Source organism: Neolamprologus brichardi, chromosome 23 (assembly GCF_056152115.1).
Source record: "Neolamprologus brichardi isolate AB-2024 chromosome 23, ASM5615211v1, whole genome shotgun sequence".
NCBI classification, from domain to species: domain Eukaryota; kingdom Metazoa; phylum Chordata; class Actinopteri; order Cichliformes; family Cichlidae; genus Neolamprologus; species Neolamprologus brichardi.
In genome coordinates, this window is record NC_142125.1 from 10,853,176 (window position 1) to 10,867,330 (window position 14,155).

The window sequence follows — 14,155 nt, forward strand, 5'->3', positions numbered from 1 at the left end:
TTACCCTCGACTACTTCTCTACTTTCACTCCATTATTGTGACAGCTGCTGCTATCAGCTCGCTTTATTTCATATACACAACACACTGCATCGTATACACGCTCTTATATCGGGGTATCAGGCTTTTGTTTTTATGCAAGCAAATATGATCAGCGATGGAGCGAAAATAATTAGAACGGCGTAATCAATGATCACAACTCGATGTGAAGTCCATGTCTGAGTGGTTTATTAGAATAAGAAAGTTGACACAGAGTAAAGTCTCCATGCGGAGTGACAGGCAGAGCTCGGGACAATGTGGCGACATGGCGAACAACTGCTGGAGCATGTCAGTGTGGTCGTATGAGTGTGGCCTTTGTGTTTGTGTGTCCTGCGCAGTTGTCGTAGGGTGCATGCACGTGTTGCTTTTGGCGTGACGACGGACAGATTTCTTCGCGGACACAAGCGCACACACACTTGCATGTACTGTACAAATTCACACGTCGCTACTTCTGTACACACACGGAGGCTTTGTCGTCATGCAGCTACTGCACTTAAATTACATGTAAGCATCAAGGTTATGTACACGTAGCAGGGACATGTGTTGTCATCCGATGACAGCCCGCCCCCGAGGCCTCGGGCCGGGCCTCCGGTGGGAGCTGCAGGACTCCTTCGCTTCGCTCCACAAAGACCGAGCTTTGGGAGGAGGCCGTTCTCCTCCCAAAGCTCGGTCTTTGTGGTTAATTCGCTCTGCCTCCTCTTCTTCTTCCGATTCAAATTCACATTCAGATCCAAACAGGACGCAACACCTGGGTGCTGCTCACAGTACTGCTCGTCATGATAGTCATCGGGTTCATTGTCATCATCAAATCGGGCACATCAGAGAATTGAAATCATATACAGTAATATTCCATAGAAATCTTAAAACCAAGTATCTACCACAGAAACAAACAATAGAAAAAAGCAAACATGACAAAAATGGTCAGCGCCGACTAAATACATCTACAACTTTACAAAAATGCAAACGTTGATTTTGTTTTTGCCGTTTGTGCTTTTTCTTCTCGCGTGTTGGCCGAGGAGGTGCAGTCTCGTTTCACCACATCCCCGTGCATCGCTGGATTTCAAGCTAGTTAGCCTCCTTCCTGGACCTTTTCTGGGGCATAAAGCACGGACAGCGCACTGGAGCACCGTGGGGCAAAATGGCAGTTACTGGCTGGGGGGCATCACGTGACTGGGCCACACGGCACAAACAACCCCAACACACAAAGGTATGGTCTCTTCAGCGAGTGCGCGCACACATCTTAATAAATAAAATCACAGACTGGCTGGGTCACAAAGACAGAGATGGAAATTTTATGTGTGTGTTGATTCGTGCAGAGCAGAGATAAAGAGGAAGAATGTGTGTGTGTGTGTGTTTGCAGGACTGGAGGCAGTGTACGCTACGTTTAAATAAAACAAAGCAAAAGCCCTTATAGGAAAAAGAAAGCAATTTGCCACATGAGCGCTTACGGAAATGTCTAAAAACTGTTACGCATCAAGGATTTAATGTGAAATAAAGCGGAGGGTACTTTGATTTCTGTTTCTGTTACTGAATCATTAAATTAACCAGCTAACCTTTAATGGTGACAAGTGCAATGAGAGCTGGGCTGGCAGAGTCTGCTAACAATCAAAGGGTTTAAAGAAAAGGAGAAGAAGTGCAGCTGCCCGGTGAGGAGGAAGGGGAATGACATGAAGTATGCAAAGAAAGGGGAGGATGATGGCTTTAATAAACAGAGCTCTCATGAGGGCCACGTGAATTTTTTAGCTCCGGTGTAATGTTGAACTAAGGTAATCAAATTATGCAGTCAGTAAAGTAACATGTAAACCAGTCAGAGTCTGCCTGCAGCAGGCCCGAGCCCAGCTCCCGATCCTAATTCAATTGTGCCCCAAATTTGGTTAAAGGTCCTTTTTGTGCATTTGCACGCAAGTGTGTGTGTGTGATCTGCTGGTGGTTAGCGGAGCTGGTTGAACAGCGCCTCCCTCTCAGGGCTGATGTGTCTGCAGTAATCTTCTCAGGGGCTCATCAGGCCATTAGAGGGCCGGGAATGTACTTTGCCTAATCAAGCATGTTTAGCGAAAAAACCGGAGGAGATGCGGAGCGAGGAGTCGCCTCGCTGGGCACGCCGAGCGAGACAGAGAGGCCTCGTGGGCACACACACACGCAGACCCGGCGGTGGGAGAGAGACGAGCGGCGTCCTGGCTGGTGGAGAGCTTCCTATCCTCAATACTAATGACCTGTTTCAGGGTGGAATGTGTAAAGAATACACTGCTTTAATGTGGTGGCGAGGGCGGTAATGCAGTAACATCACGTTTGCCTGCTTGACCTCCTCCTCTGTCCTTGTCTTCGTAAATCTCTTTCACTGGCCTGTCTCATATATTACGTCGAGCCTGGCTGTACATTTGTTAGGGCTGGGTATTAAACCTCAACAGAAATGTGTCTGCGGAGCTGAACACTGTCAGGTGGTATCGAGTGTCGGGTCAGATTTATGCTTCTGTTTACGCTTCTTGGATCACACGGTTCTTGTTCAAAATATGCCTGCATGTGTTTCGATGTGCTCGAACTAAGTTTATTACTGATTTTGTAAAAGAAAAAAGGTTAAAAAAAAAATGCAAGAAGCTGCAGCAGAAACTGATGATGTCCGGCCAGACGTGAGAATGGAGCTGACTTCAGGTGAGAGGCTGGGCTCACGCACACAGGAAGACAAACAGTCACAGACACACTAGAAATACCAGTCAAACTAAAACATATGCATTTGAGAAAAAGCCAGAGAACCTGGAGTAAGGCACAGTCAGAACATGCAAACGCCACACAGGAAGGTCCGAGGTTCTGCAGGTCCAAACCTAGACTCTGGACGCTGGACGACCCCTGCAGTGAGATCGATCGATCGAAGGTTTCGAGACAGTAAACAAACTGAAAAACTTTGGAAATGGTGCCATAAATCCTCAGAGAGCTGAAAGGTGTGGGTACAAAGAAAAAGCTTTTCTGTCCCCACAAGTGCAGTCTACCTCCTCGGGTCTAATCACAGGACCTTCTCTTCTGGAGTTTAATATAAGAAATACCAAACTGTTAAATCAAAGTGAAATGAAAAGCACTTTTTGGATCTGTCTTGCGTGCTTGTTCTTCCTGTGCCTGTGTGGGTTTCTCTCCAGGTGCTGCAGCTTCTTCCACAGTTCAAAGACATGCGTGTTGATTAATAGTTTTATTGGACTGCCGCATTAAGGTATGAAACTGTCACCAGAGGTGTTGGACTGGTCTCTGTAAGCTACAAACCTCCAGGGCACAACGACAGTAAATCAGAGAGTACTGCCCCAGTGACGAGCTGTTGTAACCCTGGAGGTACTATAAGGTAGCTTAAAGTTTCTGGGCGGGCATGCATCCCGCTTTGATGGAAAAACCACTGATCTGAATAGAAAAAGGGTCGTTTTGTATCAGGACTGAAAGATGTGTGTCTTGTGTATGTTGATAGCATCTATAATTTAAAGCGGAAAACCCAGCTCGTCCATTTTAACTCGCTTCTTTGTGCGCAGTATAATGGTTTAAACGTATTCTATAGCATACAGCGCTCCCACGCAGGGCTCTGACATTGTTAACATGCATTTGTGAGTGTTAGACGGCCATTAATGATTCAACAGAGAAAAGAAAAGCAGGGCGAGAACGAGAGTAATGTTGATCAAAGCTGTTTTGTTGCACTCAATATGAGTAACGCATTCATGTATACAAGCCCTAAGAGACTCACACACTCATAAAAACACCACCTTTACGAACGTATGACCCAGATGAAGCTATCTACGTTTGAATCGAGGACAGATGAGAGCTGATGAAAATAGGAAACATCAAAAGATCAGACAACGCAGTGAAAGAGTAACTCCACACCCCAATATACCGATGCCCGTCTGTTTTCTTTATCCTGCTATTGTTGGGAAACACACTGAGAGCAAGAAAGGGACAGAGCCACAAGGGATGACCATTGTGAACAGCGAGCAGTGCCCCTACTCTGGCCTCAGCCCCAGCTTCAGCCCCTCAGCTCCTCCCTGTCCCGGCAAACCAGTGAATCGCTAGTGTGCGTGAGCCGCGAGAGATGCCCGGGCCCAGTCGCTGCGTCTCTCGTGACGGATGGAGCTGCTGTCCTCCTCATTGATATTCCGCCGGGCTGTGGCGGTGGGCTAGGTCCTTGACTCTTAACGGTTATTTGTTGCCGGAGTCTCCTCCCGCCTCTGGGGCACAAAGAGTCTCAGTGTCGGACAGAAGAGGCTGAATGGAGCTCCCAAGCGGCCGGGCAGACAGTCAGAGCTCACATTCCCTCCTTCAAATGAACTGCGGAGCCCGGGGAGGCCTCGGGTCAGGTCAGACAGACCCAGGCATACTGAGAGGCAGCAAGGGAGGGGAGTGGAGTGGAGATACTGTTCCTTTTTCCCAGAGCCTTTCCGACGTCTCGAAGCTTCGGTTTTCCTTGCTGAGAAAATGCTGATATAAAAATATCAAATTAAATTGGCTTTATCTTTATCCTTATATATATCTTGCTCATTATTGCTCTTTTTTTTTAACTTTCACAGAGCGAGTCCGACCTCCTCACTAGCCACCGATCAACCAACCATCCAAACCTCCGATTGGTGAACACAAAGAGCCTCAAGTAGACACTTGATAAAATCCGTCTGTCTCTCTGTGATTGGTTATAAAAAGAAAACAATGTTATTACCATCGTCATTATACAGGTGTACTTCACAGTTAAGACAGGACGCTGGCTGGGGTTGTCGTGGCCACACGTATTCGCACATACACACAGCGTGATTGGCTGAGAGTCGCGGCCCTTTGACGGCGACGTCAGTTCGAGTCCAAAGAAAAGCACATGGTTGTCTGCTGGACGCCACCGGCATCAACAGACCAAAGCAGAAACGTGATTTCACACTTAAAGAAGATCCGTGGTGTTAAAACAGTGAACAGAATGGTGGAGGGAGACCTTTCACATTTGGTGCTGCAAGCCAAATTGTCATTTTATTTGTTTTTTTTTTTAAATCTCCACACTGTCCTTCTATGAAGAGCCTTCGTTCTCCGCACCCCTCTTTTTAGCTCGCCGGTCGTCCCGTGGAGTCAAAGTCACGCTCTGCGGTTGGACCCACCGACAGAGCCGAGGCGCGCACCTCGGATTACGAACGGAGGAACGGAGATGTACAGAGAGTTGTCTCCTCTTTGTCAGCTCTCTCTCTTTGTCCCTCTCTTTAGTCAGCTGAGTGATGTCTGAACATTGAATGACAGTGAGAGAGGACAGACAGGGTAAGGTTGGACCGGGACAGTGAATCTGAGGGTTGTTTGATTCCAGTTTGCTGTTGGAGGGAAGGGGTCGGCGTCAGGGCTCGTCTTCGTCGCCTCACTGGCCACTGGGGTTGCGCTCGCCCACGCTCTTTCCTAGAAGATGGCTGAAGTCAGCCAGCTCTCCCAGCCCTCGGGGCCCGTGCATGTCTGGCCTGATGAGGCCCTGGCGCTGAGGGTGATAGGGTGCGCCATTGTTGCTGTTGTAGTTGAGCGCCTCATGACTCCAGCGAGGCTCCCCGTAGTCCATGTGGGGAGTGGGAGCGGACACCACCCTCCGTCGGTCGGGGGAGTCCTGCGGCGTGGCAGGGTAGATGTATTCTCCTGCTGAGTTCCTTAGCGCACTGGTGGGGCGATTGCTACCGTGCTCCCCTCTCTGCGTGGCGAGGATCAGGTAGCGATGGCGTTCTGTGTGTGGAGGCAGCACCACCTCTCCTGGGTCATCTATCCGGACCATACCGCCGCCGCCTCCACCACCATGCAGGAACTTGGAGCTCAGGTAGATGACGGAGTTGTTAGGGCAGGGAGTCCCAACGGCAGTGAGGAAGGTCTGACTCTGGTCCCACTCGGTGTCCGGGAGACGTACGCCCCGTTTCTGCTGCAGGGGGGTCTGCTCGGGCGTGGGCAGCAAGCCGGGGTCCATCTCTCCTTTAGGCCAGCCGTTGGGCGTGACGAAGGGGTTGTCCGCCTGCGAACAGCGCCGCTCCCCGCCGCTGGTTCTCGTCACGCTCATCACCGACCCGCTGCGGCCCTGTCCCAGCATGCTTTGCTCTTTGTCACCTTTGCGCCGGGCGCCGCCGGCTCCAGAGCCGCGAGAGTGGCGGTGCCGGTGACTCATGATCCAGCAGACGGTGAGACCAGAAAGGACGGCTCCCGTTGCAAAAGCTGAAACAGCAGACACCACTAAGAGGTTTACGGACACGAGGCCATCGGGCTCCTCCATGAAACTCTCTTGGAGCAGAATTCCTAACAGAGAGAGAAAGAAAAAAAACTTCAGTCAACTGGTGAAAACACGCAAAAAGCATCAGCATTTCCTGCACAAAGTGCGTGGGAGTTTGCAAACGGCCAGACAGAGTGACCTATTTTCCATCTCCTCTCTGTGGGTGGTAATTGTCATATGCTTTCCAGCCAAGGTAGCTGTGGCTAATTGCCTTCATTATGTAAAGTGGATGGTGATTTTAATAGCTCTAATAACTGTCTTCCTGATTGAGAATAGCTCTCAAAGCTAACATGTTTCACAACATTAGCTTTACAGAGAGAGATGCCAAGTCTGTCGTTAATGGCGAGTAATAACTTCAAGCTTCCATACCATGAAAATCACTTATACAGTCCAGGTGCCGTTGACGTTACATGTGTGCTGTAGCTAGTCTGACTTTAAACTATTTTGAAACAGAAACACCCTGTAAGTGTTAGCCCAACGTATGCATACATTCATTTTCTCTGTTGCATCCACACAGCAAGATGATTTCTTGCGCGAGTGAACGCGAGGCATCATGTTTATAGATAAAGAACAGCTCATCTGCGAAACACAACTTTCTGTATCTTGTTTTTTTTTTTTTTTAGTGAGTACAAGAGATGAAGTCCCTCAGACAGAACTGTTTATGAATTATTGAAGATATGAAAACAGCAAGACCACAGCCTGGACTGCCATGGATCAATTAGAAAAATGCCAGAAAAGGAGTCATTCTTTGCTGCGGAAGCTCTTGGGACCAGCACCAACTGAATACAATGAGAGCGTGTGCGTGCCAAGGGAAGCAGATGAAGGCAAAAAAGAGGGTGTTAGAAGAGAGAGAGAGTCGTGGCCTAAAGCATACTTGAACATTTGGGGCCTTAGACAAACACTCGTAATAGTTGTTAAATTACAGCTCCAGTAGTAGCAGAGGGAGGAATGTCTCCACAAGGACAGCAAAATAAATCCTTTCTAAGAGAAAATAAATGGATATCATTAATAGACAGTGGGAGCCACTTACTCACAAGTTGTTGAGCACAAAGCGGGGCAGAGAACAGGAGGAATAATGAACACGAGGAAAACGGGACTGTTGTGTTTTTAAACAAACATACTTTTATTAACAGAGATATTAATTTTTAATGGTGCGGTTGTGGTTCAAACACTCCAGCATGAGACAGCCTGGCGCTTAATTAAAGTGGCCCGTGGCTTTGTCTCGTTTGGTGTTATGCTACACGTTGGCATTAAAGAAGGGGAATGGGAGCTAAGACGCTGTGAGAGGCGGCCGAACAGCCACGCCGCTCTCAGCTGGATTAAAGGGGGTAAAAACTTTGACTCTTTACTCGCCTAAAAATGATTCTGAACTTTTTGTCCAACCAAACGCAGCATCAAGAAATCCTGCGTGGAGACATCTGGCCATTTGTGGACTGGACACTGGACACACAAACTGTTTAACTCAACACCGACAGCAGTGACTCACAAATTTAGCTGATCTTTGGGTCTTTCGCTCAGGACAACCTGACACTGTGGCCAACTCGCATATATATAAAAACCTGTTTAGGAAATCTACCGACAATACATAAAATGAGACATCACGCTCCACGAGCCGGGAAGCACGAACCAGCGTCTTATCACACACAGGCAGTAAAACGTTCAGGTAAACAGAAGCTCTATTTTCAGCTTAAATGAGACTTTTCCGAAGGCAGATTGTATCCGCTGTAAATACGGACCCCCATGAAGCCAATCTCTCTCTGCTGGGACTCGACAGGAACAGGAAGCCACGACTTTACCATCAGAACATTTTTTTTTATGATCACAACCAAGCATCTGTAATCATAAAAACACACAGCAGGTGTATCAACAGCCCCGAAGAGGAAACCACAATAAAAAAAAACTGAGTTTAAAAAGAAAAATTACGCTTTCCCCTCAAGAAATTTCCCATAAATGCCACAAATATCCTATAAACATTTACCAGTTTAGCCTGCAAACATCACTGAAGCCGTAACAAGCAGGCAGACAATGACAAAACTCCAAATTAAATTAAAAATAATATTAGACGACACCCTGACTTTTACTTCATGTGTGAAAGGGCTGGATAAAAACAAGGACGCCGTCTCCAGCAGACAAATCCGCAGCTTCATCTTGAAGTAACTTCATAAAGTTGTGCGGTTTTGTACGGCGCACGCTGCTGTGTCAGTGCTTACAGGATGTGGGTAATTTAACCTGTGAATAATGGGGTGTAATAGTGAGCACAGCTGTTATTTGAATTTGTTAGGTATTAGCATATTCTGCGTTCTTCATCATCGACCAGAAATCGTGTAGCCATGAAACACTCTTAATGAAAAGTTTTTATTGCGTTTAACTTTATTAAAAAATGTCACAATTTGAAGACAAATGGGTTTAATAATAATTAAATAACAGCTTCGTGTTTTATAACAAAAATATTAATAATTTCTCATTCGAGGAATAAATTTATTGAAAAACCACTTAGTTTTTCTCAGATAATTTCACTGTTAGGTGTTGTAATACTTCGGCTTTGACCTTTTGTGGAACTCACTGGACTTTACTTGCAGCTTATTTACTTTTCTGCCAACAAAATCCTCAAACTCTTTGGGTTCGGCCACGTCTTAAGAACATTTTACGATCACTGAGCATTAAAAACTAAATTAACAATGGAAAAACTTTCTGCCAACTTGAAGCTCTTCTCCTTCGTGAGGAAATGCTGATAGCTGTTATATTTATCAGGCTCTCCGTCTGAGTTTGACGTGTCAATATTTGCTATTTAACAAAAAGCTCATGTGAGGCAGACAAAATATTTTTGCGTATTTTGACCCAATAACAGGAAAATTACAGCTCACATTTCCATCCTGCCCTTCACTCTGTCTGTCTGTGCCAACAATCATACGACCCCCTATGAGCGAGCGCTTTGGCGATAGTGGAAAGGAAAAACTCCCTTTTAATAGGAAGAAACCTCCAACAGAGCCAGGCTCAAGGAGGAGGCTTGGTTTACTCACAGCCAGCAGCGTTGGAGCAGCTGCCACCTCCTCACACCACCCACCCTACTTAAAGCAGGGGTGTCAAACATCAGGTCCTGGGGCCAGAATTGGCCTAGCAGAGACTCCAATAAAGCTCCTCTGGACAGCTTTGGAAAACGTGAAGGGAGTCATAAATTTTGGACTTCTAATTGTATCACACATTTGTTTTTACTGATAAGGACTTTGAACACGGCCGTTCATGCTACACCAAACTAATTAGGTTAATAGATTATTCTGTCATTAAATGATAGAAATGTTTTTTGAAATGGGAGTTTCATTGAGCGGGCTGCGTGTGGCCCACGATGTAAAACGAGTTTGACGTCTCTGCCTTAAAGCATGACTGCACCCCACACAGCTGAGGTGACAATGGGCACAACTGCACTTAATCATTCATCCATCCCTTGTCACTAACAATTAAATGTTAGAGCTTGGACAATAGATTGCGGACGCCATCGATGTGAGCTCATACACTCACAAGTTTGCAATTTCCATCGATTGAATCCTGCCATTAATCAAGTGGCCTTGTTGGTCAATCAATGTCCTTTTCATCACTAATTAGTGCTTTATCACCAATCCGCTGAGCTCAGTGAAGCACGTGGACACAGGCTTTAGTTACAGCCTGCTAATTATGTGACACACACACACACAGTTCAGTTCGGTTCAGCATCACACAAATGTTCCTCAATAAGCCGAGATCAGCGGGATCGTGTCAGCCTTAGAGCGTAATGCGATCTGTATTTGTCTTTCATTTCTGCTTTTGGTTGATTCAACAATCCCTCCTCCCCAGGTTCCCATTTTTTCCCCCAATCACTTTATCACAGCCTCTGAATATTAACACGTATGGAAAAAAGAATACGTTTGTTCTCCTGCAGCAGGTCTTCACATGTGGTTCATGCTATGCATTGGAAAGTGTTTATTTGACCGTGTATTTAGGCTTATTTAGGATTTTGCCCAACGGGATGTAAAAAGTTGATTGCCTAATATCTCAAAATTGCTCTGAACACAGATGGCAGCTCATAATTGAGATCTCAGAGCATATCAAAACACAGCCAGCTCGTGGTTACGCAGGCTAACCAGCACAGTCTTTGTGTATTCATTTAAGCACCCATGCTCTTCCATGTTTGGACTGAATTTGGCGTTTGTTCACTGGGACTTCTTCTCTCCTTGAACATATTGTTGGCATCTTTGGTCGCGCAGCCTAAACACAGGCTGATTATTGCTGTATTTATTTCCATGTTTTTGGCCGATATTCAGCTCGGAGAGCTTGTCAGCTTTAGTTACATTATTGTTCCTCTCTTCAGGAAAATGGACATTTTTGAGGCACAGATGCGACACAGAGGCAGGAAGTTACTACCATATTCCCTCTGCTCTACTCCCACACACACACACACACACACACACACACACACACACACACACACACACACACACACACACACACACACACACACACACACACACACACACACACACACACACACACACACACACACACACAGAGGCTTGAGGAGTTTGAAAAGTCAGGTATTGCACGTATTTAGGGTTGGATTTTTCTTTAATAATCCCTCGAGTCCTGATGAGTTTGTAAACTAAAATGAAGTTCTGCGACCGCAGAAAAATTCCGAACGAGTCAATAACCGCCACAAATCTCCTCTCCCACGCTCGCAACATCTGGAATTGTTCGCAGCGCACTCGGATGCAGAGGTTTCAGATGCTTCTTTAACGCGTACCTCGGCTGTGGTCCAGGCTTGCTGTGTGACACTTTAGATTAAATTCTGCATGGCTGCAATAATGCTGCTGTCAGCTTCATGCAGGGGCACGTTTCTGACAAGTGTGTTTATTATTGCTGTACGAGTGTGTGTGTGTGTGTGTGTCACAGCAATCACGGCACCCCAACTCTCTTGCTCTCTCTCTCTTTGACATGGACACTTAGATATGTTAATTATTTTTTGCCAGCTTCATTTATGTCTTTCTTGGATGCTTGACATTGAGAGGAAATCTTTAGCCAGTGGGAATAAGCTGGAAAAGGATTACGATGATAAAGAGAGCACGCAGTAAGCACAGCGATTGGGTAGTGTGCGTTTTTGTGACAGCAGGCAGGTTTCCCCGCATCCTTGGGGTGACAGCAGAAACTACTGCTCGCGCGCTCCTTCCTCATCTCGGCTCCTTCTCTTCTCCAATCCTGCTCACTTATTAAACCTTAATAGAAGCCAACAGGCCTGCCTGTCAGCCTGACGAACACTGAGCTGCTTGTCTCCGGGCTTCCAGCTCCAATTACAGCGTAACAATGAGAAGAAGGGAGAGGAGAGCGATTTTACAGTATGTATGCTAAAAAAGGGGGGAAAAAAGGAAAGAAAGTGGGAGGAGAAGAGAGGACATGAGACAAAAGAGGGGGCGAAGACGAGAGGGAGGACAAGGCTAATAAAAAAAAGGAGAGGGGATTAAAGAGGTGACCACAAAAGCGAAATACGACCGAGGAGGGAGCGCAGAGGAGAGAGAGCAGAGAGATGTTGTTCCCTGTTGATGAAAGCAACATTGATAAGATATTTGCTCGAATATACTTTTATACCGCCAAACTGTCAAAATCAAAAGCACAAAGAAAATCAGAGTTTCTCTGGTATTTCGCCGGCTTTGTCTCTAACCCGCAGTCATCCGTTCCTTCGCGCGGCGCCGTCCTGCCCTCCCTCCTATCCGCTTGTTAGTCGTTAATCCTTTCTCAATTTCTCTCTCCTACCCACCGCTCCTTTGATCACTGGGGGTGGCGGCATGATGGGAGTAATAGCTTCGAACTCAAAAGAGAAGTAAGGAAACTTTTATTCACATACTTTCAAATCAAGGTTGCTCCAGTAAAATCTCATTTTATATTCGAGTGTCAAAGTTTCTCTTACTTCTGCAGTGTGACAGATGCGGTTACGCTAAATTTCTGTGCCTACCAATAATCGCTCGTACTTGTCCTCCGCTCTCATTTCTACCTCCCCGCATTTAGAAAGCGAGTAAAGGAAATTATTGAAAAGCCCTGCTAGCCGTGCCAGTTGTTCAACATTTGCCTTGATTAGAGCTCTGGCAGAAGACTCGGTATCTGCTCGCTCCAGAATCGCAGTTTGGCGCCACTTTCAACAAAGGCCTTGCGAACGTGTGCGAATGAGACGAAGGGAAGGAAAATTATTTTCGACCCACCATCGGTGATGATGATTATGATTAGAGAAGTGCAGCCAAGGCATAATCCCTGTTTATCACATGTACTGAGTCTTATCGCTCTGGCAGATTTGGCCGTGGTTTCTGTAGGTTATGATGATACTGTAATGACTGCAAAAACTGGGAACACGGCAGTGACCTCCAGAAAAACACGAGTTCAGACAATCGCTGAAAGATTTACTGGCGTTAAACTGTTATCTTGCAGCGTGCCCACTGTTATCTGCAGCCACAGCTCCCGTCGGTGTACTGTGATCTACACAACATGTGTTTTAAAGGCAGTTTACACGAGTCTAAGCAGCTGACTGTTCTTACGCCACTGATTTGTTCTCATTTCTGTGCCGTAGTCTGATACATATAAAGCTATAAATCCAGCTTATGAAGGGGAGAGCAGCGTGCCGTGATTTATGAACTGAATCATCATCAGTTTGCAAATTCTGAACACATTTTAATGATTACTAAATCACTGTGATCTTTATTTCCCGTAGTTATTATTTAACAAAATAAAACACCTTTCGGCGATGTTGAAACTGGGTTTTTTGGAGACCCGGGATGTAAATCTGTCCGTCTCTATAACATTCCCACACGCCTTTGCACTCGACAAAGAAAAAAAACGCTGTTGTTTTTACAGCAGTTTGTTACGCTGGACTTCTGAATGGAGTTTGACGATTGAGGAAGAAACAAAAACACAATTCGAGCAGCTGAAATGAGCTTTTTAAGATATGATTTGATTCAGATGGCCTCTAAAAACACAGAAGGAAACCTCACCCGCTGTTTTAACTACTTACAACTGTTAGATGTAGCACACGCAGCTAGTGAGGATGGGGTGCTAGCTGGGGCGTGTGCGCATTCTTCCTATCACAGAAATGAAATTGAAATGTTTGCTAAAACAAACCAGACTGAAAATTTAGTTTTAGGTTTTGAATAAAACTATGAAGTGTTAAGTTTTTGGTGTTCCCGCCAGCATCATGACTCAAACCGGTTTCGATTACCATCCGCTAGCGTTAGCCATTTTAGATGCTAACAAATTAATTTGCAAAGTATTTGAGGTTGCTACAGTTCGATAAGTTCCTTAATCAAAAGGCAAGCAGGGGAACTTTTATGCGGTTTGAGAGCCAGAATCCATGTTTTAGAAATACAGCACATCAAAACAGAACAAAGAGACTTCACAGCTTCCCAGTGGACCTGTCGATGCCACGAGCGCACACTTCTGAGCTTGATAGGTTACGACTGTGTCAGCGTACAGCCGGTGATCTGAGGGGCTTTCATCTCTGGAATCCACCATTTCTATGCATAATGTTTATGCACGCAGTGATGGCGGGATTTCACGTGGCAAAGCACGTGCGCTGTAGTGTGAATAAGTGTGTATAGATGTATGAATATGTGTGAGTTAATAAGTAAGTGTGCGCTGTGCCTGCACCCATGGCTCAGTGATTTTGCTCATTATCCTCGTCTCCTTCTCCTCTGTTGAAGAGACTGCTGTTTCGTTTCTTGTTTTTAGCACGTACTCCTTCCTGCCGTCTTACTCCTTTTACGTTTCTCTTAACAGATACACTACATAACTTACCCATTACCTCCACTACCTCCTCTACTTCTGTTTCACGCACACGAACGCAGTGCACCTCATGCTGTGAGCTGTGAAACTAACACCAGTGTGTGT

General features: G+C 46.0%; 1 protein-coding gene across 2 annotated transcripts in view; it reads right to left on the bottom strand.

Moving 5' to 3' along the window:
- Positions 1-203: 203 nt before the first annotated feature.
- Positions 204-14,155, bottom strand: part of sema6bb (sema domain, transmembrane domain (TM), and cytoplasmic domain, (semaphorin) 6Bb) — a 140,383-nt gene continuing 126,431 nt past the window's right edge. For both annotated transcript variants that reach the window (XM_006790314.3, XM_087835811.1), the window contains exon 17: positions 204-6,288. In XM_006790314.3, coding sequence (XP_006790377.1) covers positions 5,381-6,288 — 908 coding nt within the window. In that variant the 3' untranslated portion in view covers positions 204-5,380. The remainder of the gene's footprint in view (positions 6,289-14,155) is intronic.